Raw genomic sequence first — 25009 nt, 5'->3', positions numbered from 1 at the left:
ATATAAATTACAACATGGCACTGGAATGTTTTTGGTAAAACCATCTGTGTGACCTTCTTCTTATTTATTCCTTTACTAGGTCAGCAAGCTAACCAGAGCATCTTTGAAATATGGTCAGTGAGTATAAACAATCTGGTTAACTGAGCCACAAGTTCCTGGCTCAATCTGATTTTCACCACTCAGCGTCAATTCAGCTTGCTGCGTATATTTTCTTACAAGGGCAGTTTGTAAGCAGTTTGCATGGGTAAAGGGGAACCGGGAGGGCATCTCATAAGTTTGATAGTGAATACAGCTTACACGTGTTTGTGTGTGTACCTATTACTACCACACTAGGGATTACATTATGACAATAAGAGTGGCACAGCATAGTTGTTTCTTCATCATCATCTTATGTGTCTGCTAGTAGCTAACCAGGGGCCTTTTTGTTTGTGACCCGTTCTTTATTGGGGAGGGACAGCACTCATGATCATTTATTGGGACACTGTGAATGTTCTAGACCAAGGTTGTCAAAGTTGATTTCACTGAGGATCGCATCAGGGTTGTGTTTGACTTCGGGGGGGGGGACATGGTCAGTTCAACATCACTTGTGTCGGGGGTGTCTCCAGGGACCCCATGCAGTGCTCTGCCAGTGAAAACGGAACTCGGGAGGGCTGCAGGTGCCCCTTCCGAGCTGTGTTTTTGCTGGCAGAGGCACCATCGGCCGGTCCTTTGCTGTTTCCAGGGCAGCCCCACGGGTCAGATCTAAGCACCCCACGGGCCGAATCTGTCCCACGGGCCTTGAGTTTGACACCCCTGTCCTAGACAATATTGCTGAATAAATCTCTTAGATCCCGTAATTCCTAATGAACTAGACAGGTTTCTCAGGATTCCTATCTGGCCAACTTTTGTCACTCCTAGTCTGGGAAGACCAGTTGGAAAGGGATATACGGTTGGGCATTGGCCTTTCTCAGAGAGGAAGGTGGCTCTGCTAGCCTTGAAGGAGGGAGTGGTACATCTTCCTTAAGAGATCATCGCCAGATCCAATCATCCATGGCAATCCAATCTACAACTCTCCTTTTTGGGAAAGTTATAAAGAAGGTGATTGGGCTGCAGCTACATTTCTCCATTAAGAGAGGTGAACAGCTTGGAATTTACTTCTTAAGAAATACAGAGGACCAAAAAGGCTTCTGCTAAATTCCAATTATTTCCAACTGTTGGAACAGTCAAGCCATTTCAAGCTTTGTTTCACCAGAACACGGTCAAATTGGAAATGGCCCAGTGATTATATTTGCAGACAAATTAGGACATACAATTTTAACATAATCTAAATAATAAAAAGCAAATAAACCTCACATGAATCATGGCATTTGCCTTCTAGAGATGATCATTTAAAAGATTGTATCTGAAAGTAACCTACAGGATAGCAAAATTCTAGATTTTGTCAAGAACAAAAAATAAAACCTAGAACTATCACAGATGCCTATGAAATATATCAAGTCCAAAAAAGTTGTCTTCCATATTATTATTATTATCACTTTGTATAATATTAAAAATAATATGTACCTTTTGCATGACTCTTCGTGCATGTTTCAGCCGTGCAATATACCACTGAGCAGCAGCAAAAGAACAATGAGCAGCCCGGAAAAGAAGAAGAATCCGTTGAACAATTCCAGATATTTTCTGTCTGCAGTCTCTCTCTATTCTTAATGGTACATCAGCATTTTCTTCCTAGAGTATTATAAAATTTAAAATTTTATAAAATTTAAGTTTTACAATATGAACCCAAGGAAAGTGTAAGCCCAAGATAAATTACCAATCCTAGTTCCCTAATTCCTTTGATTTACTAAAGTGTGGAAAGAAAAGCACTATAGTTTCCTAGTATTTACAAATGTATTTTATAATCAAATAAATATAAATAAACATATATACTCAGATCTATATGTTTAGTTCATAGGGGTTAATGTACTGCAACAGAAAGAACTACGCTAAGCCAAGGAACCAAGCTCTTTGAATAAATAAATATAGACACAACATTTGATATAAGAACAAAGGTACCCTTTCCTCCACAGAAGGGAACCGTTTATCTACCTTTGAGTTCCTATATAGTGGATTATAGAGTTCCTTTGCACACTTAGGAAACTGGAACAAACACACAAAAATATAAGTAGTATTGATTCTTTACAAGAGCACCTCATAAATTAATAAATTTATGCATATAGTGTATAAAGCTAGTATTTCTTTGAAAAAACTAGTCTGAAACGTAATAGAAAAAAATTAGCACGACAAAAAAAAAAAAAGAAAATGTTCATTCAACACCGAGATGCATACTTCACTCACAAATGTTGGCTGAGGACAATATAAAGGTGGTGCTGGGAGATATAAACCATTAGGAACCAAGCCGCAGAATTTTCTACTGTGATCCTTGGCAAAGTCCATCAAAACCTGAAAGGTTTCCGACAGAATGTCTGCTTCTGCCATAACAGCTGCTTTTAATATTTGTTCTACTGAACTAAAAAGGGCATTTGCATCTTCTTCTTCAATAGGATCTAAAACAAGCAAAAAAGCAGACAATAATAAATATATGGTTAAATGTAGATATATATTTTAGTTCAAAATGACAGCGACACTGAGTTACTAATATAATTTCCCGAGACTTGCATTTGCATTGTGCAAATGAATACATTGCATTTCATTCAGGCTGTATTCTGTATTCTGAATGTTATAGTACATATGACAGTTTTACTTTCGAAGTGCTGCCTCACTTAATTAACATGGCTAAGGATCTTTGCTAATGCCAGAAGAATTTTATTCAGAATTTTGATACGTCCATCAACTGCTGTATTTGATCCAAAAGAAAAAATTGTGGAGCTTTTGTGTTGCCTCACGCTTAAATTTTTTAACAATAACAATATCAACTGGAATAAAAAGATTTCAGTATCTCTTTTATAACAATGGCTTATTATGTTAGTTGTAACAGTCAATATATTTCCAGACAAACACTATAGGGGTGCAACACAAGTATAAGCACAATAATAAATAATTAAATCTCCAAAAAATCTCCAAAAAGCATTCATATAGACCAATAAATTACAGAAAAGGCTTCAGTGAAAAAATGACCAGCAAATTTGATATGTTATCTGATGACACCTTATCAATGAAAATGAATGGTCATAAAATGAGAGCTATTAAAGTAATATGTGTGTGTTTCTGAAAATCTTTAGAAAATGATCAAAAAGTCATTAAAGACATGGCACAGATATATTAAATACTTGAAGAAATATTTTAACTCTATAAATCTAGTTCAGGAATATATACATCGATAAAAATTTTGTATAATAATATTTCATCATTTAGAAGCGTTGATAGCAGGTTGCCTGCTTGTAAAAGTCTATGAAATAAATATGTATATTAGGAAAGGCATAAAAAATACCTAAGAATATTTCCAGCTGTTTCCTAATGTGGAAGTCACATTTGCATGGAAGTATCACTGGTAGAAATATAATAAAAGAACAAATTCATATATAAAGATTGTGCACCTGTCAATTGCTTGTATCTGAGGGTTCCTTGATTTGTTGTTTCATTGACGACAGGCTGACCCAAAAAAGATTGTAGCTTTTCTTGAAAAATGTTTGTTGGCGTCAAATGTAATGGCAGGAATAATTCCACTTTCCCTGACCTGAAATTGTATTAAGAATAACAGGGTAACTTACTTCAAATTATTCTCGAAATGGCCTCTGGTTAGTCACACCGGGAATACACTCAAGGGTAGTCAAAAAATAAAAATATTGATTAAAGCAAATGATATTTGTCTCATTCAGTATAATATGAAACTCTAATATTGCACAATAACATCAGCAAAAGAAACCTATTTTGGGAGGGTTTTCTTTTGAAATCTTAGATAGATGTTTCTTACTGACCTGGAAGATTATTGCAACTATCACTTCATACATCACTTCGACCAGTTCGTTCTCACAGGGAGGGACTACTCAGGGTACCGTCAGTCTAATTATGCTGACTGGCGACTCCCAGGGGGAGGGCCTTCTCTGTAAGGGCTCCAACCCTTTGGAATGAACTGCCCCCTGAGATACGAAATATCCCTGATCTCCGTGCTTTCCGCTGTGCCCTCAAGACCCTGATGTTCCAACAGGCGGGGCTAAACATATGAACATGTGAATGATTTTAAAATGTTATCTAATTTTAGGTTCTATTTAATTGGGCCAATCTATGTTATAATAATAATTTTAATTAGCAATTTTATGATGTTTGTGTATCTATTTTTTCTTGACTGTACACCGCCTTGAGTCCTACGGGAGAAAGGCGGCATAGAAATAAAATAAAATAAAATAAAATAAAATAAAATAAAATAAAATAAAATAAAATAAAATAAAATAAAATAAAATAAAATAAATAAATAAATAAATAAATACATACATACATACATACATACATACATACATACATACATACATACACTGTAACTATAAGGACGGAGTGCCCAATTGCCATAGATTACAAACACAATATCTGCTGGGTGGTGGAAAAAGATGATATCCGTAATTCTATAAGGATTGTAATCTCTTAATAATCTGTGCTAAAAACATCAAAACTATCTCTAAAATTGATTTTTTTATCTAGGGGTCATCTTTGAAGTTTCAAGATATACAACGAATCCCAAACAACCCAGCTACTTATACAGATTACTACTAAGAGCCCAGTATTTATGTCTGAATTAGCGCACTGACCAAAACTATACCGTAGTTGCTTAACTATCAGTTACTGAGTAACCATAATTGGTTGGATTGAAACATGCTATGACAAAACCAAGTAATGGTGTGTGAGCTAAAGCTTCATCACACAATGTGCTACAACCTTGTATCATAACATGTTACTAAAATGGAACCAACAGTGATGGGAAAATACTATTTGTAGTATTTTCTGCAAGAAAATACGACTGTTTTTCTGTCACTTCTCTCTGAAGTGGTCAATCAATTAAGTAGGAAAGTTCATGCTCTATATTTCTGACAAAATTCTGCTAGATTTGGTAGATATTACCTATTTTAGATTTACTAATACACACATACGGAGAGAAACACAGAGATTCTGTCTGTCTGTCTCTCTATCTTATCCATCCGCAGTGATTCAGGTGCTAGCCCATGAGCAGGAAAACCAGGTCTTTGGCGTCCCTTAGGCACAGAAACCAAATTGGTGATTTTGGTCCACTTTATTTCTTTCGGCATTAGACTGGTAAATCAAAAAATAACTACCTATCAACCTGCCCGTGACCATTATGGTAGCTCATGTTTCATAACTTTCAAGTGGAGGCCTTTATCCTGCGATAGATAGATTCAGGATAATGATGATGGTATCTATTTATGATAAATATCTATTCATGGTAAATACTATAATACCAATTCATGATAAATAACTATACATTACTGTTTATATATATATGACTGACCTTGCTAAGCTTTTATTACTTTGACAATATAGTTGATAAGCCACTCCGATTGAAACAGCCATTTTCCAGTCTCCAAGTTTTTGGGCTAACCACACAGCTTCTGGAATTAGTCCACTGATGAGCAACAAATCAAGAGTATATTCTACAGTCCAAGTACAAGACAGGCCATTATCCCTAACTGCTTCAGTGACTCTGGAATGTTGCAGAGAAATAATACGAAGGCACTCATCTATAAAAAAAAAAAGTAGTTGTGAGTTTATTTTGTTATTAAATTGCTTAATGGCCAATCCTTTGCAAGCTTACTTAAAAGTGACCAACTGAGTTCTGAGCCTGTTTTCAGATAAGCTGAACACAGCCATCAGAACTGTAGATCATTTGCATCAGATATCCAACCCACCAAACATCCTACTTTTCTCCCAGAAATTTAGACCAGCAGCTACAATTTTCAGTTCTGCAAGAACAGAACCTGTCACATTGGATGCATTTTATGAGAAGGACATTTTTCATTTAGAGAAATGGCAAAGACAACTATTATGCCATTAGTTGACTTAAAAGAGGAAAGGAGCAGCAGCTAGACTAGATAAATTATATGTTAGGAAATAACTACAAAATACTATCCAATATCCAAAAATATCCAAGTTTTGTGCATTTCTATAGGGCAGGAGATTACCTCTCAATACAGCTCTGTCACTATAGCAGTAAGCAAGCATATGAAACAATATCAAAAGGTACCTGGCTTGATATGAAGTGGCGGTAAGATACCAACACTGTGGGGAGGAAGTATATAAAGTGGCTCATTAGTGAAGTAGGCTGCCATGAATCGGGCCAAAGACTGAACCACTGCCAGAGCAGCTTCAGTGTGAATATCTTTTATCCATTCAGCATCTAAAACGAAAATTCAAAAAAGTCTGAGGTAACTGAATGAATAAAAATGAATGAATAAAAGAATGAATCAAAAGCTCAAAATAAAGTTATTATTTATTTATTTATTTATTTATTAAATTTATATACCGCCCTATTCCTGAGGGACTCAGGGCGGTGAACAGCGAACGATAAAAAATACATGTAATACAAATGTTAATTAAACAAAAACCAATTAAAATATACTAAACACTCTGGTCCTAGATAATTCAAGACATCCCAGTTTAAAATAAAATCGAAAGCAATATAAAGGGAAAGTTAGGCCAGGCCGGCCTGCTGAAACAGGAATGTTTTGAGGGCACGGCGGAAAGTGCGCAGATCCGGAATCTTCTGTATCTCTGGGGGGAGCTCGTTCCAGATGGTGGGTGCCCCCACAGAAAAGGCTCTCCCCCTGGGGGCCGCCAGTCGACACTGTTTGGCTGACGGCACCCTGAGAAGCCCCTCTCTATTACTGTTCAGCATGTAAGAATACCTTGGTCTTTCAGAAACAAAAGCCAAAGACTGCAATCTTATGCTAATATAAGTCTCACTGATCTTAGTGGAACTTACTTCAAATAGAAATAATAATGAAAGTAACAATAAATGATTTGATGTAAGTGCTGCCCAACTCCAGAACAATTCTGGGCAGCTCACAATAGAAAAATCGAGTACACAATGAATAAGAAAAGAAACAAAGTAAGAACAAGTAAAAATAAAGTTCAAAATTGTGAATTCACCCAACATCACAAATATATACATCTTACAAGGGGTTCCAGTCAGTAGCCAGGGCATGTGAGAACAGCCAGGACTTTTAAAACCTTCTGAAATGCCATCATCCCGCAGAGGGCAGGTGCTGCTGGGATAGGACTATAACTGAACCCCCAAATAACAACATGCAAAATATTTTGAAGCGAACCATTTTAAATTTCAAATTTCACCTTGTTTTGATGCAAGACAATCAGTGTGCTTTAGAGAAAAAAGAGTTGTAGCAGGTACACTGATAGTTATCACAAGATAATAGCCATTTAAGTTTTGAAAACATTGTACAAGTAGTCCTCGGCTTACAACAGTTCCTTTAGTGACCATTTGAAGTTACAACGGCACTGAGAAAAGTGACTTATGACCATTTTTCACACTTATGACCATTGCAGCATCACCACGTTCATGTGACTTACATTTGGATGCTGGACAGCTGGTTCATATTTATGACGGTTGCAATGTCCTGGGATCATGTAATCCCCTTTTACGACCTTCTGACAAGCAAAAACAATGGGGAAGGCAGATTCACTTAACAACCGTGTTACTAATTTAACAGCTTTAGTGATTCACTTAACAAATGTGGCCAGAAAAGTCATAAAACAAGGCAAAACTCACTTAACAAATTTCTGACTTAACAACATAAACCTTGGGGTCCATTGTGCCTGTAAATTGAGGACTACCTGTATTCTTAAACCAGATTTGGAAGGGAATTTTTAGGAGATTTGGGAGGGGGAAAAAAGAGTTTAAAAGCAAGAAAATAAAAATGCATAATATAATTCAAAGCAATGTTCTATTATCCGTACAGAAATGATGAAAAACGTAAGTTTATAACACTGTAATAAAAATAACAAATCCGCAACATATCATGTTAAATATATTTAATGATGACTCATTCAGTGAATGTTTATAATTAGATAGCGCTGAACTAGACTTATGGATGGTCCTCGAAGTTACAACTATCACAGTGTCTCAGTCACAATTGCAATTTGGGTGCAATTGGCTCGTAATTATGACTGTTGAAATTGTGTCCTCAACTAAAAACTACTTGTATTATTATATGTAATTTGAGTGATGAAAGAAGAATTCTATATTTACATACCTGTCATAGCATCTCGGTTTCTTACAGAAATTTGGTTTCGTTTTAGAAGTTCATATACCAGATGATCACACAGACCCTGAGCCTCACTTATATTATAATGATACAGATGGCAATATAAAATAGCAAGATAATATCGAGTTTGAAGAAAGGGTATTCTCTTTCCTCCTATATTTAGAAAGAAAAATAATTGGACAAAAGCTGAAAACATAAATCCTAGTTCTATAAAAATAAACCCTATCAGTGGTGGGTTGCTCCCGGTTCGGTCTGGTTCTATAGAACCGGTAGTAAAACCAACGGGAGGCTCCGCCCACCTGCCACAACATCATCATGGGTGATCTGCGCATGCGCAGAAGCGCACGCACGTGCACACTCCCGCTGCAAACCGGTAGTAAAGATAAGTGGAACCCACCCCTGAATCTTATGCATATACGAGTGCAAATCTAGCTCTCGGATCCATATGCATAAGTGAAAATAGGAATACATGATGCAAATACATTTTGCAATACATTTGCAATACAGTACATTTCATTTGAATCATTTGAGTAAACAATGATTTAAACAAGATTAACTGAATGATTTTTCAACTTCAGTTTTTTAACAGCATTACTGCAAAGAGAAATTAACATAGACAAACTCTTTTGAATCCCTGTGTGATAGTTTATAACAATTAAGCTTAACTTTTAATAATTGTAATAATCTTATTTTTACTTCTGGCTTTTTCTTAGCTGCACCAAATGCTGTATTACTAAATTCTCTGTGTCTGCATATACCAAATAACAAAAGTGTGAGTCAGTTTTAGAAACCTCCCATTCAGATATTTATTGATTTATTTGTATAAATAAATTTGTATATATGTACATGTATTACCTTTATTTCTATTTCATACAATCTTTTTCTCTCCCCATGTTTCCCCAGGTAATCCCAAACCCATTTAGGATAGAAATGCTGTGGTGGAACTCTAACTTTATCTCCAAATAACATAATTACTACTTTAAGAGGCTATATAGGCAGAGTATGAAAGACAGAGTAAAGAGAAAATGGTGTGGTAGGTTGAGAAGCACATAATTATTCTGTGGAAGAGGACACAAAACAATTGCTACAGGGATGATAGGAGTGTGAAAGGGAATTCTAAGGGGTGATAATGTAGGAAGCATCACACGTAAGGTACTTAAGGTCTACATGCTTTAAGATTATTAGCTGCAACTATGCCATACTGACAATTTGTATACTTTTATCTTGCCTCACTATGCTGGATGCAGACCTATTGTGGAACAGGAGCACGATGAAAGGGCCAGATTGAAACTTGAAATAAAAAGAAACACCAAATTATTAGCTAAGGAATACCCTTCAATACACAATACACCTTAAGATGCAGGTAGTCCTTGCTTAACGATGTTAATTGAAATTGGCAACTCTTGTTGCCTTATTCCTTTTGTGCAATATCACCTTTTTAGATTATAAATAGAAAGATTATAAATATAAAGAACCGCATTGGTTTACCATCACTGAACTTATATATACTTCCAAGGTAAAGAGAAAGATATAAAAGCTTTAAATTAGAAATGGACCGTCTCTGCTCTTTTGTCCAATGTCAAATGCCCTTTGAATGTCTTAAAAGCGACCTTCCTTACAGACTGCTGCTTTGGATAGAAATAATCATCACAGAAAATGGGGAACATAAAGTGCAAGAAAGGGTATCAGAGGTAGAAAGATCTTGTCCCCTACTTTTGGCTTTCGCCGCATTCACTGCTTTCTTCAACTCTATCTACCATGCCGCTTCAAAGAGACTACAGACAATGGAAAAAAAAAAAAGACCACCCATATTTCTTCAAACAAATAATTTTTGCGGGAAAGACTAATCTTAAAAACGGAACAACTATCGTACCTTTTGCTTTTGTTTCTTGAAAAGCTCTCTCCCAGGCCTCCACAGACTTTTTATACGATCCTATCAGAAACTCTTCCTCACCTTAAAAACAAATTGAAATCTAGCATTTAAACTTTTTTTATTGAAAAAGTTTTCAAATACAAATTTTTCCCCCTTTTTCCCCCCCCCTCCCCCCCCCTCCCTAACCCCCCCTCCCCACCCTTCCCCCCCTGTGACTTCTTCGTAAAAAAAAAAAAAAACCCTAATTCATAACAGATTACTTACTCCCTCCTCAAAATACTGACCTTTACTTACTAAAAGTATTATAAATCCCCCTTTATCCATACATTTCAGAAAAGAAGAAGAGAAAAAAACAAAACAAAAAACAAACACATTATACTATAACTATTATAAAATAACTTCTAATTTAGCATAATAGTATTTTATATCTATACATTATTGCAACAATTCAAAACCACCTTCCACTTTAAAACTATGCGATAAGTCCTACTTTAATAACATTTCAAAGCGGGCTCCCCATAAAATCTAATTTAACATTTATTCCATTCTATCCATTTCCTCCACTCCCCTAAATGTATCACTTAAAAATCCCTTTTCTTAAACTAATCAATCTGTAGCTAGCTTATTCACCCACTGTCTTACAAATTTACCATACACAACAATTCTTGATATCTTTAATTCACTGCCCACACTACTTAAAAATATATATATATATATATTCCATTATATCTAAATAAAAAAAGAAAAGACAATAACTTTAAATTTATAGTCCATATAATATCTTCTTGAAGTCTTTCCACTGGATTGTTAGAACCAACATCCATAATAGGGTAACATAGCTTGCTGATGCAACAGTTTATTCAAGGTCTCCAATCATATCTGCCCCCATCAGTAGTAAACATCTTCTTATATATATAAAAGTAAAAACAACCACCCGAGTGACATTATAATTATATTCCATATAATAATAATTGTGGGTTTCATCAGGATTATTAATTTCCATCATCGTATTGGGTAACAACCCGATCTTCTGCATGTCCCAATGTGATTCTCTTGCCTTATAATTCAAGATAATTATAATATATTTATCAACACAAAAAGAAGTTTCAAAGTAGATAATTCAAAACCATCAATCTAGCATTTAAACTTATCTTAATCTTCAGGCCAGTTTGCTTGAGATCAACAACCATGAATTATTTTGTTCTCACATAGATGACATTGACACTTCTTAAAAAACAAATTATCTGTATAAATAAGTTCATTGTGGGTATATTGTCAGGAATGTTTTGTTTCTCAAAATAGAGTTCATGGGAACATTAACCCTTTATTGGATATCTCATCCCACTGAATGTAGAATTTAAGGTCAAATCAGCCCCTTAAATTGTGTCAGTTATTGGGATTGCAGGTGGTGGTGGGGATCAATTTCATATTTACATGTATATATTTATGCAAGGTATATGAAGTGATGGTGGTTTCTTCAAGACACTAACCATTCACAGACTTGAGATTCAGAAGCTGTTCCAAGCTTTCTCCTGAAGACTGTAAGATTGCCTGTATATGACTTGCAAGTGCTTTGGTCACTGGAATTTCCTGAGTAATTTGGATTTCAGTCATTGATTTGTTTGAGGTATTCACTTTTCTGCTTAGTTGTGCCCAATACCAAATCACATGTTTATACAAGTGTCGCCAGATTACAGTTAACCTAAGTTTAAAAATAATTAAAGTCACAAATTAAAGCAAGCTATTGACTAATCCTTACATATTCTATACAGTAGAAGAAATCTTACATTATTATTTCAAAGGGAAATCACCAGGAAATTCAAGGCTGCAAACCAGGCCCATAAATAATAATATTATATTATAATTATTATTATCAAGTGATTCAAAGTGTGGATTGTGTGAAGAAACAGTAGATCAGATATTCAGCTCATGCAAGATCACACAAACTGATTGTGAACAATGACATAATAGTCACCAAAATTATTCAATGGAACATCTGTAAAAAAATATCATGTGACACTAACAAAAAATTGGTAGGAACACAAAGTTGAAAAAGTAGTTGAAAATGAGCAGGTTAAATATTGTGGGATTTTCAAATACAATCTGGTAATGTCTTGGCTTAAGTGTGGTTGAAAAAAAGAAAGTGTGATTAATTGATGGGCAACACCAGGGAATATTGTAGAAGACAAAGAACTGGAGAAGGTCATAAAGATTTGAAAATTGATGTTGGAAGATTATGGCATAAATTGGCTATGGTGGTCCCAGTGGTTATTGGCATACTGGGTCTCACACTAAAATCTATTATAAGTGTTTAGAGATCAGAAGGGGTTCACAAACTCAAATGCTGCATTTTACTTGTCCCAGAATTCTTATTTATGATATTTTATTCATGATTCAAGTTAGACTATGCATCCAAATAGTAAAATATTTAAAGTGATAATTTTTATACTAGAAATACCTTTTTTCTTGATTCTCAGTTCGGTTTGCCATTGGAAGAGAACACATTAGCATAGAATGTAATGCACAGTGCTTCTGGTGACTATTCCAATCCGTGCTTTGAAACAGAGGCAGATCAATAGAATCTAGTTCCACTTTATTATTACCATTCAGATCTGCTAGAAGAACTTCATACTGTGGTATTTTTTTGGCATTTAAATAATGAATAACCATTTTCAGCAATGAGAAACCTCCCAAAAGATTAGTGGAGAAAAGGTGATCTTGTTGTTCTGCAAGTATCAGTTTTAAGGTCTGCATTGTGAATTTCATTAAATGCCCCAATGTTTGTCTGTGTTGATTTTCCCAACTGAGGACAGTCAAAAATTGGTGGAAACAGTTTAAGACACATTGTATCCATGACTGATTCTTGACAGGATGATCTAATTCTTTCAGTTTCACATGCTGGAGAATGTTAAAAAAGTGTACAATGCAACGAATGTTAAAATTTAATAATATGTCTTTTTCTTTTATACTTCTTGAAGTCCCCACTCTCCAAGCAGCGATGAGATTCTTTTGAATATGGTTCAGTTCGAACAATAGGCCTTCTTTTTTCCTGTCTGTTCCATCTATTGCATGAATTGTGTCAAACATTGATGCGAATTCCAGCTGGCCTTCATCACCTAAAGTGAAATCTGCTTTTTGGCTTCCCAAAATGTACGAATTACTTTGAAAAAAATTGTCATCACTGGATTCTTCATTGCATTCCTATATTAAAAAATGCATCTGAAATATGCTTATTTTGTGATACATGTATCAGTTATAATTATAGATCCACTTATACAATTTTTTAACATATGTATACATACAGATACACACACATATGAAAAAATGAGAAACACCATATTTCTTTAAGTGCTGGTCTAGAAACTGTTGCAAGTGAGATATCTAAATCCTTTATGGCTTTATAGCTAGTTTGGTGTATGAATGGTTCAATATCTATTCAGCAAAACGTAAACAAATACTTAACCATGGTAAAATGTTTGATATTTTTGTACAGGTTCTCTCTAAATTAAGATTAGGGATCCTGTGTCACATAAATAGCCTTCTGAGCACCAGGAGATAATGAAGAGTTTTTTAAAAAGAAGATTTATCCTTAATAACAGAAAATTTCAAACATAAAATTCTACATTACTATCCCCCGAACAAACAAAATGGCCTTTCTATATGACAATTATTCTAATTCACATTACATTATTGAATATTTTACTATGTATACATCATGATTTAAAATTATTAACATTAATCATTCAATATTGTAAAGCTATCATAATACCTGGAATAGTGACACTTCTTCAATTAGTTCCGTGGCTCCCTCTTCTTCTTGTAAAAACTTTGGAGTGCCAGAGAAAGTAGAAAGCTGATTTTCATATTGTAAGAGGTTAGCTCTTAAAGAAGACAATGACTGCAGTGGCTGCTTTTTCCCCTCAGACTGTGGAAGAGAACAATAAAGCTCTTTTACTGTTAGCATCATCTATTTTTTTTATCCTCAATTTCTGAATGCAACAGTTGAAACAGATCCTGAAATTGGTGGCATAGTAGATCACAAAATATATTATTTATATGGTTTGATCTTTCTGGATATCAGCAACATAAAACACATACCCTTGCAGAAATGTCAGAAGAGTGAATAATCACAGCATTGTGAATGAAATTGAAAAGTATTTTAAAATATTATTTTCAAATATCTGGCTAAATAAAACAATTTTCCTATTGCTATTAAAGACCAAATATATCCCTCCAGGAGCATATTTTGTAACTGCTGTGCTGCTACCAAAATGGCACACTGAATATTTACCATGAAAATATTAATTCTGGTTTAGCTGACAAATTATCCATTCACAGGTGCAAGAAAAATGGAATAGGTGGTAATAACTCCTGCAGAATAAAAATAGATTCTGTACTCTCGTGATATTTATTTTTAAAAAATCAAAGAAATCAGTTAACCCTTCACTTGACAGAGACGCTGCACTTTTAAGAAATTCTTATGAAATAAAAAGTTGATTCTAAGTAAAATACAGATGGACACTGAGAATAACCTGAAGGCAAATATTAAACAATTCCAATTCTTGGGAAAAGAGTTAACTCATAATTGGATGCCTCCTTAAAGAAACAAAACAATTATTTTTAGTAGCAACAGTTTTGTGGTCATTTTCAGAAAGGACTCTATGGACCTTAATTGCAAACCAATATTATATGGTAACAAAAAATTAAGAAAGCAGTCATACCTTGAATGTAATCAAATTGTGATGCAACTTTTCTAGTCGTTGGGCTGAATCAAGCAGCAACGACTTTGTATATGTAGAAGGTGAAAACTCACTGGAAAATTTAAGAACGGTAACCATGTATCCATCAGAGGCAATGAGATAAGGCAAACTCGAGTGACATGTGACAGAAAATCTCTGCCTCATGAAGTCTCCTTCAGAAACTGATGAATCATGAGAATTCAAGAAAGCATTCTGTGATCTAGCAGACAGAAGAATAAACCAACAAAATAAAAGATTAACGTATAATATAATAATGCAAAAATGTTTATCTCACTTAAAAGTATATTAGGCTAAATCCCCATCCTGAATACCGTATGTTAAGCTACACTCATAGGAAATGAGAAGAGGTCTTTTAAGATAGAGCTAATCTTTTTTGCCAGTGCCATTTTTGTTGACTGAGAATAAAAGAATAAGCGAAAAAAAATGAAACATTTAAAATATGAATATGCCATTGGCAAAGAAGAGCAAGACCCCTTGCATATTCCCTCTGGACTATCATGCATACCAACTTTTAACTTTATCTTTTTTTTTATTGAGTTTTATTGTAATTTCTTTTATTGTTGTGAGCCAGCCAGTCATTGAGAGTTGAGTAGCGTATAAATTTAACAAATTATTATTATTAGAAAATATATGGAAGAAAAACATAAAGTTTAGACAGTTTTAAAACTGTTGTATTATCTCACCTGTGTGTTATTAATGGATGCAGAGGAATAAATTCTGCTGGTCCAAATTCTACAGAGCAGCCATAAGTAATTAAAGTCATCAATTCACCCAAGCATGTCATTATGATCAGTGATCCACGTTTTAACATGCAAACCAAAAACAGACTATCAGGAGTCCAGCTCATGTCAGAAATCCAGTAAGACCTTCAACAATACAATAAATAATACCTTCAGGAACATGCAACTAACATATCCACACTGGATTTTAAAATATCTCCTGGGGGAAAAAAAGCTGATTTCACACTGACCGTATTAATTTGGATGGAATTTTGGGATTCTTGCTACCACAACCTTTAAGACTGCCTGAAGTAGTAATAAAATTCTTAGTGCTCATAAACAGAATTTGAGTTGCCTGAGAATTATAAAAAAGAAAGAAAAAGGAAAAAAAGGAATATGTTTAATATGGACAAATACCAGGATAAAATTTAACAATTTATTAATGTCTCCTCATGAGTCTTTATCATTTTTAATTGATTTTTCCTTTTATAAATTATTCATTGAACATAAATGCTGATTCTGGACAGGATACAAAATTACTCTGTTCCTTGATTACATTGCAAGTCTCTTTGCTGAATATAATTTTAAACTTTAAGACTTAAAGAGGATTAGGGGACTGGATTCTAAAACATACAATGAACGGTTGCAGGAACTAGGTATGTCTAATTTAATGAAAAGTAGGACTAGATGAGACATAATAGCAGTGTTCCGATATCTCAGGGGCTGCTACAAAGAAGAGGGAGTCAAGCTATTCTCCAAAGCACCTGAGAGTAGGACAAGAAGCAATGGGTGGAAACTAATCAAGGAGAGAAGCAATTTAGAACTAAGGAGAAATTTCCTGACAGTTAGAACAATTAATCAGTAGAACAACTTGCCTCCAGAAGTTGTGAATGCTCCAACACTGAAAGTTTTTAAGAAGATTTTGGATAACCATTTGTCTGAAGTGGTGTAGGGTTTCCTGCCTAGGCAGGGGTTGGGCTAGAAGACTTCCAAGGTCCCTTCCAAGTCTGCTATTCTATTCTATTCTATTCTATTCTATTCTATTCTATTCTATTCTATTCTATTCTATTCTATTCTATTCCTAATTCTAATTCTAATTCTAATTCTAATTCTATTCTATATTTAATTAAAATAAATTAAATAAATTAAAGACTGCACTGCTAGAAGAAGTGTTCCCCCATCCCCTTCCTGGAAAGCAGCAGCAGATTCTTTTAAGAGGATAAAGTGTAGCTGGAGGGTTTCCTTAAAAATGGGCAGAGGTAGGGATGACTTACCAGTTCACAGGGATTTCCCTTTTTATTCTATAGCCTTGCATGCCAAATTTAATAAAGGGCACAATATTAATAAAGTCACTTTCTTAGTATGCTTTTAACATTGGTACCTGTAGATCCTTTTGATTGAGAGCAACTGCTAGCACAAGTCCATCATGTGAGTATGCAGTAAGCAAAGCACCTCTCGACTTCACTGATTCACAAGAGGGAGCCAAATTAAGCAGAGAGCATGTTTGTTGTGCCCAATGGATTTGATATGGAACAGAGCTACGTCGGATGAAGAAAAAAGTGCATATTACAGGAAAAATGGAAAATAATTTTACTAATGTATACAGTCAAGTTTTCCTTCTTGCTAAGCATTCAGAGGATGTTGTTATTTGACATGGACTTCAAATAATTAAACCAGCCTACTTCACCTCCCATTTTTATTAGCTACAGTGTCTAGAAAGTTAAACCTAGATTCTTTGAAATTAAAAGTTACGTTAGTGAACTGTGCAATTGAAAAATAGTGAAAGAGATGCCATCTACTCATCTACTAAATATTATGGTTTAGCGTAATACCCATCCTAGTTTTGTGTCAGTTGTTACCAACTTTTTAGGAAGGAAAAACAGGCTGTATATATTCCTAAAATATACATTCAGATGTCAAGAGGAAAAATATAATTTTGTGCATGTGTCTGTCTGTCTGTCTATCTATTTATTTATCTAATGTATTTTTCATTCAAAATGATACACTTATCACTCAGTCCCTGCTATACATGCATGCATATAAACAGCAATATTTTCATTCATAAACTGATATGCATTTTACTAAGTATCTGATATAAACATCTGCATTTAAAAATCAGAATATTTATGTTTTACCTTGCATTGTTTAAACTGTTCTCCTGCCATTTGATCTTCAAAAATATCAGCACCAGTTGGTCCTCAGAATAAAATGCAAAAGAACCAAAGCAACAATCTCCCAATATCTGTCAATGAATCAACATTTTTGAATAACTCACTTGAAGTATCTACATATCAATTATTTAAATTTATATATGATAATTATTCATATTTTACCAAGTGTTCAGCAATTAATATGTTATAGAAGACGTAATCATTCCCCTATTAATCCTTAGAAATTTAAACTGCAGTCACAATGAACTATCTTGCACATGCAATATTATGATTAGGATCCTAAGCTCTACTATATTGTCTGGAAAAAGACATGCACAAAACACAGCAGAAAATGCAATATATTGCCATTGCATGCAAACACCCCAGTACAAACAGGAAACACCACGATGTTGGGCATTATATATGCCCCAATAAAAAATGCTGTCAAGATGGAAGACTCCCTATTCATGATCCCAGTCATTCAATTTTATCCCTTCCTGAACAATGTCAGAATTCAGCAGGACTACATACAGGTAGTCTTCAATTTATTACTGTAATTTAGCCTAGAATTATAGTTGTAAGTAGCACCAAGATGAACATTACATTATCAGCCCAATTTTACAACATTTTTTGCAGTGATTGTTAAGTGTATGTGTGAGGCAGGTTTTAAGTGAACACAGCGGTTGTTATTACTGTTTGTAATGGGATTTTTTTTTGCTAAAAAACAGGAAGTAAAAGCTGTTTTCTGGCAAAAAAATGGAATCCATGGAATGCTGCAAACAGCTGCTTGTTAAGCACCCAAAATATGATCATGTGACAATGGGGATTGTAAGCATTTTTGTAACTTCAAAAAGTTGCTAAACTAGTCATTAACCAAAGACTATTTGTACTTTGTACAAACCCATCCATGTATAAACCAACCCTCAAATGTTTTAATTGACATACCATGAAAATGTGCCACTCGTGGATAAGTCAACCCATCTTTTTTATAATATTTTGGTTAAAAGTTCAAGGGTCAGTTTATATGCAGATGGGCTTATATATGAATATATGTGGAAAATACAGATACTTTTAGCAAGTATTACCGTATATATTTGCTGATAAGTTCATCCCTGAAATAAGCGAAACCTGATTTTGGCGGGTGTATTTTGGCACCTAAAATTCTTATTTATCCAGAAGTCTGTATTTGAGGGTGGCATGTTTGGCTGCATAAGCATCATAATTCACAGTCTGATTATGAGAAATACAGGCAACAGCCACAGATTCAATATTAAAACAAATATTTATGTAAGATAAACATATTGATAGTCTTCAACAATAACCAAAATTACATGGCTGTTATAAGAAAAGTCACTATGTATTTTAAAAATACTTGACTGTCAATGAATAAGATGAGTTGTATTTATATTTTACCTCATTTTCAATAAAATCAGCACTAACTACAGTTTCCTTCTCTTTGATGGCTGGTAACACAATTGAAGCTTCAGGAATAATTTGGGACCATTGCCCCATTGCAGAAATTTGGGACGGTGTTGAGTTTGATTCTATGCTTTCCCACAATAAGACACAGACATCTGGAGTAGCAAGAAGTATTTTATTTCCTTTGCTGGAAATATGCAGGCATAACCTCAAGGAATGTTCTAGAAAATAATGCTGTGTTAGAATTATTCAGTTCTTCTAAATCTACTCAAAATATGTAGTTAATTTATGACAACAAAACATATGCTATCACAAACAAATATAGTTTCTTATAAAATCAGGTAGTAGAATAAAGAATTAAAACTAGTATATATGTTTTATCATGGATGCTTTTGCTGCATTAATAAGCAACACGCTTTGTGGTAATAGCATCAATAAGTATACATTACATATTAATGTGTCATTGGCATATAACAAACAATTAGGTAGTAATCTTGATATTTATGAAAAATACTATAAGAAAAATGACAATTTTAAATTGCAGTTCTTAATATTTTTTAAAAAAACATGCTGAGGTTTTTTTTAAAAAAAGATGAAAATGAAAAAAAGAAATATTTTTTGACAATTATATTAATTGAACAATCATACCTTGCACTGCCATAGCCACTTTTTTAGATTCCTCTATGGCTGGAACAGTTTTTATAATATCTTGGTCCTTGTTCCAAAGAAAGATCTCTCCTGTTTTAAGCATTCCTCCCAACCAAGCTCCTACGTGAAAAATATTAAAGTGCATCCTTTTAGAGTGTGATGCACATATACTTATATACAGTATAAGTTTCACTGTTTTCAATGAGTTCACTTTTTCCTTCCCAGTTAAATGTATATTCAATTAGGATCTAATATTCCAAATATATAAATAATTTTTCATCATGAGTGTATTTATGACCAGAAAAAGGGTTAACCAATTTACCTCAGAAACAACTGAAGAAGTGCTAGTTTTCGCTATTAGAAACTTCTTTGTATTATATAAAAACAGACATTCATACACTTAGGTAGAAAGAATTGATAGTATAATACTTTACCATTTCTTGAGGTTGATAATATGATAACATTCTTCAGAAAAGTCTGTAATTGGGGAATCTTCTTTTTTGTTTTTCCAGAAAGTAGGTTAATTTCCTGTATGTTTTTGTCATCCAATAGAAAAACGGCCTCTTTTTCCTTTTAAAAGAATGTCAGTCTTTTATTTACATATTGCTAATAAATGCCTGGATTAATTCAAGAATTCTGCTAGCATTATAAGAAATAAAAGCAAAACATTAAATGACATAATACTTGATTACACAAAGATAAATGTTCCTTGAAAACTTCTGCAGTTCAAGTAGACAATTTTTTTCTGAGTAAAAAGATCTGATATGGAATTTTAATAACAACAATAATAGTAATAATTTAGATTTATAAGTTATCCAAATCAGAGATTCAATAAGTTTAAAATTAAAAACTCAAAAAAACCAAAAACAAATTGGGGAATATATAAAAAGCTATTTTAACCATCCCATATTATCATTGATTCAGTTATAAGACACCATAGTACAAAGCCAGGTTTGAACATATATTTTTTATTTTAAAATAGCAGATACTAAAAATTTTTTTTTACAAGCATCATGAGTATGAATAAAATGTAAAAGAAGTATGTGATTAGTATTGCATATTAAAATATATAGAATACAAAATAACTTTTAAAAAATCAAATAAATTGCAATAACAGTAGTCAGTGTAATACAAATCTGAAATTAAAATGAAAAATGCAAGAACTTTATCTTTAGTTAATAAAACAAAAGTTTAGATAAGAATACTTTGTGTTAAGAAAAATCCAAACTTTTGGCTTTTCAGCTCTTTTCTAAAGCAAAGTAGATATTTTAAACTTCAATTATGCATTTTTCAACTGCTCAGTTTTTATTGTAATTCCGAATGAATTATAGATTGATTATTGCTGTTGATATTACTTAGATTTTCACAATGACTTGAAGTTATGCCAGTAAGATTTAAATTTTGGAGGAATGTACCTTTAATGTACAATATATAAAAAAATATAATTACCTCTCCCAGCCAGGTGATTCGAGGCCATGGCTTCTTCTGTTTGATACATGTAGAGGCTAGTACCTCTAATTTGATTTTCATGATTATTAAAACATATGAGAATCCATAAAATTTATCATCAAAGTTTACATTACTTTTAAATGGTTCCTTAATGAAAATTCAACAGCATATCTGCAAAACAATTTAAAGTCCGTAACTACTGAAATAATTAAACCAGAGATATAATTTATGTGTGTTCATATATTATAATTATTTCAAAATAACATTCTATACCAGATACCAGAGGGCATGTCAAATAGGCTTTACGATAGCATCTCAATTCAAAACACCAGCAATCAGGTTCAATGCGCTGTCTCAATTTGTATAATTGAATATCTCTATTGTGAGTCATCCAACTAGACCAGGGGTGCCTGTGGGCGGGATGCGTCCCATGCAGGCCACACCCACCCCAGCTCCGCAAATGGGGGAAACGTCACAAAATGTCACGTGACGGCAGTTTGACAGTGTGAACTATACCTTTTGCTTCACTAGAAAGTGATGGGCACTGAGCATGCACAGAAGAGTTTTGCCATCTGGATCAAAGCAGAGCGGCTGTTCAGACCTGCTGCTTTAAAGGGTTCTTGCTCAAAGATTTCTCAAAGCCAAGTAGTCTTTTGAATAACTGCATAGGCCTAGGGATCAATTATTCATGAGGATGATAGGATGAATTAATGGTAGCCTTATTGTGCAAAAATTTGGCATGTCCCAGATCATATATTATATCAATGAAACTGCACAAGATAAACATATACAAGTCTCCCTTCATTCAACTTCACTCTGATGATCCCAAATTCTAGTGTTAGTGATAAGAAAAGAAAAAACACTATCTACATCAAGCATACAGTATATCTATAAACCTGTACTCCGTTTGCCTTACTTTCCATTTTTCCAAGTTAAAAGCCTTAAACTTCATAATCATCCCTCAGTCATTGTTGCCAAACTTTGCATTTTGTTCAATTTTTCTGACATAAAATAATCCAAGTATGATCACACTGAAGGCTTATACATAGATATGATATTGGTAGCATCTCTTTGGATTCTTCTTCAATTGCCTCCAACATAAAATTTATATTTTTAAGAGCTGTACCCTGTCATCAAATTGCCCATTGCAATCCTAAGATCTTTCTCATTACTTGGTATCTATTCAGATATCTATATTTATCAGTATACATGTGAACACAAACAAAATTCAGTGCCAAAAGATGCTCATGGACTTAGAAAGTTTTAAAGGGAAATGTTCATGGAGGTTTTTAGAGCAGTGTGACACCTGAGTTATTTCACAATATATATTAATACAGATCAGGGGTGGGTTCTAAATTTTTTTACTACCGGTTCTGTGGGTGTGGCTTATTTTGCGGGCATGGCTTGGTGGAGGGTAATGTGACTGGGTGGGGATGGCCAACTTTTTTTTTTTTTTTTAAAGAATTTTTTCTACAATCTTAAGAGGTTGCAGAAAACAATGCTTTGAAAAGTCTCTGCTGATCAGGCAACTCAGCTGGGATCGTCAGAGGCTTTTCAAAGCATTTTTTTTATCACCTCTTCGGCTGAAGTGGTTGTAGAAAAAATGCTTTGAAAAGCCTCTGACAATCCCAGCTGAGCCGCGGGATCATCAGAGGCTTTTTTTTATTATTTTTAAAAGCATTTTTTCGGCCGAAGAGGTTGTAGAAAAAATGCTTTTAAAAGTAAAAAAAAAAAAAAAGCCTCTGATGAGGTGGGTGGGGTAAGTGAGCAGTGACTGGGCCGGGGACAGGTTCGGGGGTGTGGCCAGCCAATGTTATTACCAGTTCTCGGAACTATTACAGATTTTTACGAACAGAGAGCAACCCACCACTGATACAGATCCATTTTTTAGATTGTTCAAACAACAGCATCTCTGTATGTATCTCCCTTAATAGCTCTTCTCAGCTGGCTTTGCAGGCATGTACATGCAGACCCATTTTGCTTGTGATCCTATGGAAACAATTTGTATAGTTTCTGAAGCAATTGAGAAGTACTTCATTTGAGCTAACGTGTGCCTAGAAATTTCACATAATTTTAAAGTCTAGATCCATAAGTATATTGGTTAAACTGTACCTCCTGTATGAAGCAATCCTGCCTTCGTTTCTTGCCCATAAGGTTCCATAAAACATTTTGGCTGGTAAGAATCAGGATGCTTTGCAAGATGAAGTTATCATTCTGATCAGACTGGATTCTTCTTGATTTCCAGAACCATCGTTAACCTGTTGCATATACAAAAATAACTTATTTATTTACTCTCATTTGTAGAGTCTCCCATCTTACATTAAGTGACACTGGGAGATGTACATGGCAATAGTCAACAATATATAAAAACCATTAAAACAAACAATTTAAATTAAGATTAAAAACAAGATTAAAAACAAAACAGAAGGAAAACATACAGAAAGGGCATTCTGTCATACAACCATCTAACAGGTTCCACTCTACCCACAGGATCCCCAAGCTAGTTAACAAAAGCCATGTTTTACGGGCCTTTTTGTTATTATTTATTTTGATTTATTTGATATTTGTATATCACGTCATCAAACACACTAATAAATTTAACAGTTAGAAAAAAAAAACCCACATCATCAAATCACAGTATAACATCAAAAATACCATCACTAAGCAAATTAAAACCAAACACTAACATCAGCCCAACTGTTTAAGCTAACTTGTCCTAAACCTTGTGTTCTCAAGGAAAAGGCACTGATGTAAATGACTAAGAAACTTAATGAAGTTAACTCAGAAATGTAGCTCAGGGTGACATTATGAATGTTCTCTCTCCCCTGCACAGAATGACAATTTCCACCAGGAAACTGAATTTATACCTGAGTATCCCAAAGGTGCTTTTTTCAAGAGGCAACTGGATTTTCTTTTTTTTCTTTGAAGCTGTTTCGCTTCTCATCGAAGAAGATTCTTCAGATCTGTCTGGATGGTGGGAAATGCAAATGACCAGCTGTCTGCAAGGAATATAAATCCTTCCATTCCCACCATCCAGTCAGAGCTGAAGAAGCTTCTTGGATGAGAAATGAAACATCTTCAAAGAAAAACAAAAAAGTCCAGTTGCCTCTTGAAAAAAGCACCTTTGGGACAACCATGACTTGGATGACTGAGAATCTCCATAGACATTTACACTTGAGTGGTGCCATCTAGTTGACTGTGGATGATCTTAAAAAGCCATACAATATTAATCCCTGGTTGATTGGATGGGAGATCATCAGGAAATCCAGGGCAACAGACTAAACTGGGCAATAAAGTATCCCAGGAGGTAATGACACGCTACTACTATACAAGTAGCCCTCGACTTAAGACCACAATTGAGCCCAAAAGTTATGTTGTTAAGTGAGACATTTGTTAAGCGAGTTTTGCCCCATTGTATGTCCTCCCTTGCCACAATTGTTAAGTGAATCACTGCAGTTGATAAATTAGTAATCCGGTTGTTAAGTGAATCTGGCTTCTCCGTTGACTTTGCTTGTCAGAAGGTTGCAACCGGTGGTCACATGACCTTGAGGCGCAGCAACAATCTTAAATATCATTTGCCAAGCACCCAAATTTTGATCATGTGATCATAGGGATGCTACAAAGCAGTGGTGAAATCCAAATTTTTTTACTACAAAAAGCATGGCTTTGTGGGCGTGGCAGGGGAAAGATCCTGCAAAATCTCCATTCCCACCCTACTCTGGGGCCAGCCAGAGGTGGTATTTGCCATTCTTCAAACTACTCAAAATTTCCGCTACCGGTTCTC

General features: G+C 34.4%; 1 protein-coding gene across 1 annotated transcript in view; it reads right to left on the bottom strand.

Annotated features, from left to right (window-relative positions):
• The window catches only part of CPLANE1 (ciliogenesis and planar polarity effector complex subunit 1), a 61373-nt gene extending 40067 nt beyond the window's left edge, over positions 1-21306 (bottom strand). The window contains exons 1-19 of the mRNA XM_070938899.1: positions 21226-21306; positions 20211-20346; positions 19777-19896; positions 19123-19349; positions 17695-17801; positions 16941-17097; positions 15811-15914; positions 15524-15706; positions 14802-15039; positions 13850-14005; positions 12539-13281; positions 11571-11782; positions 10081-10161; positions 8196-8360; positions 6170-6322; positions 5438-5666; positions 3516-3655; positions 2317-2525; positions 1543-1707 (exon numbers count right to left, since the gene is read on the bottom strand). Coding sequence (XP_070795000.1) covers positions 1543-1707; positions 2317-2525; positions 3516-3655; positions 5438-5666; positions 6170-6322; positions 8196-8360; positions 10081-10161; positions 11571-11782; positions 12539-13281; positions 13850-14005; positions 14802-15039; positions 15524-15706; positions 15811-15914; positions 16941-17097; positions 17695-17801; positions 19123-19349; positions 19777-19896; positions 20211-20346; positions 21226-21306 — 3606 coding nt within the window. The remainder of the gene's footprint in view (positions 1-1542; positions 1708-2316; positions 2526-3515; positions 3656-5437; positions 5667-6169; positions 6323-8195; positions 8361-10080; positions 10162-11570; positions 11783-12538; positions 13282-13849; positions 14006-14801; positions 15040-15523; positions 15707-15810; positions 15915-16940; positions 17098-17694; positions 17802-19122; positions 19350-19776; positions 19897-20210; positions 20347-21225) is intronic.
• Between the last annotated feature and the right edge of the window lie 3703 nt (positions 21307-25009).

This window comes from Pituophis catenifer, unplaced genomic scaffold (genome assembly GCF_029215685.1).
Source record: "Pituophis catenifer annectens isolate HBS135680 unplaced genomic scaffold, rPitCat1.0.hap2 SCAF_2, whole genome shotgun sequence".
NCBI classification, from domain to species: Eukaryota; Metazoa; Chordata; class Lepidosauria; order Squamata; family Colubridae; genus Pituophis; species Pituophis catenifer.
This window is presented reverse-complemented; position numbering and strand designations above follow the sequence as displayed.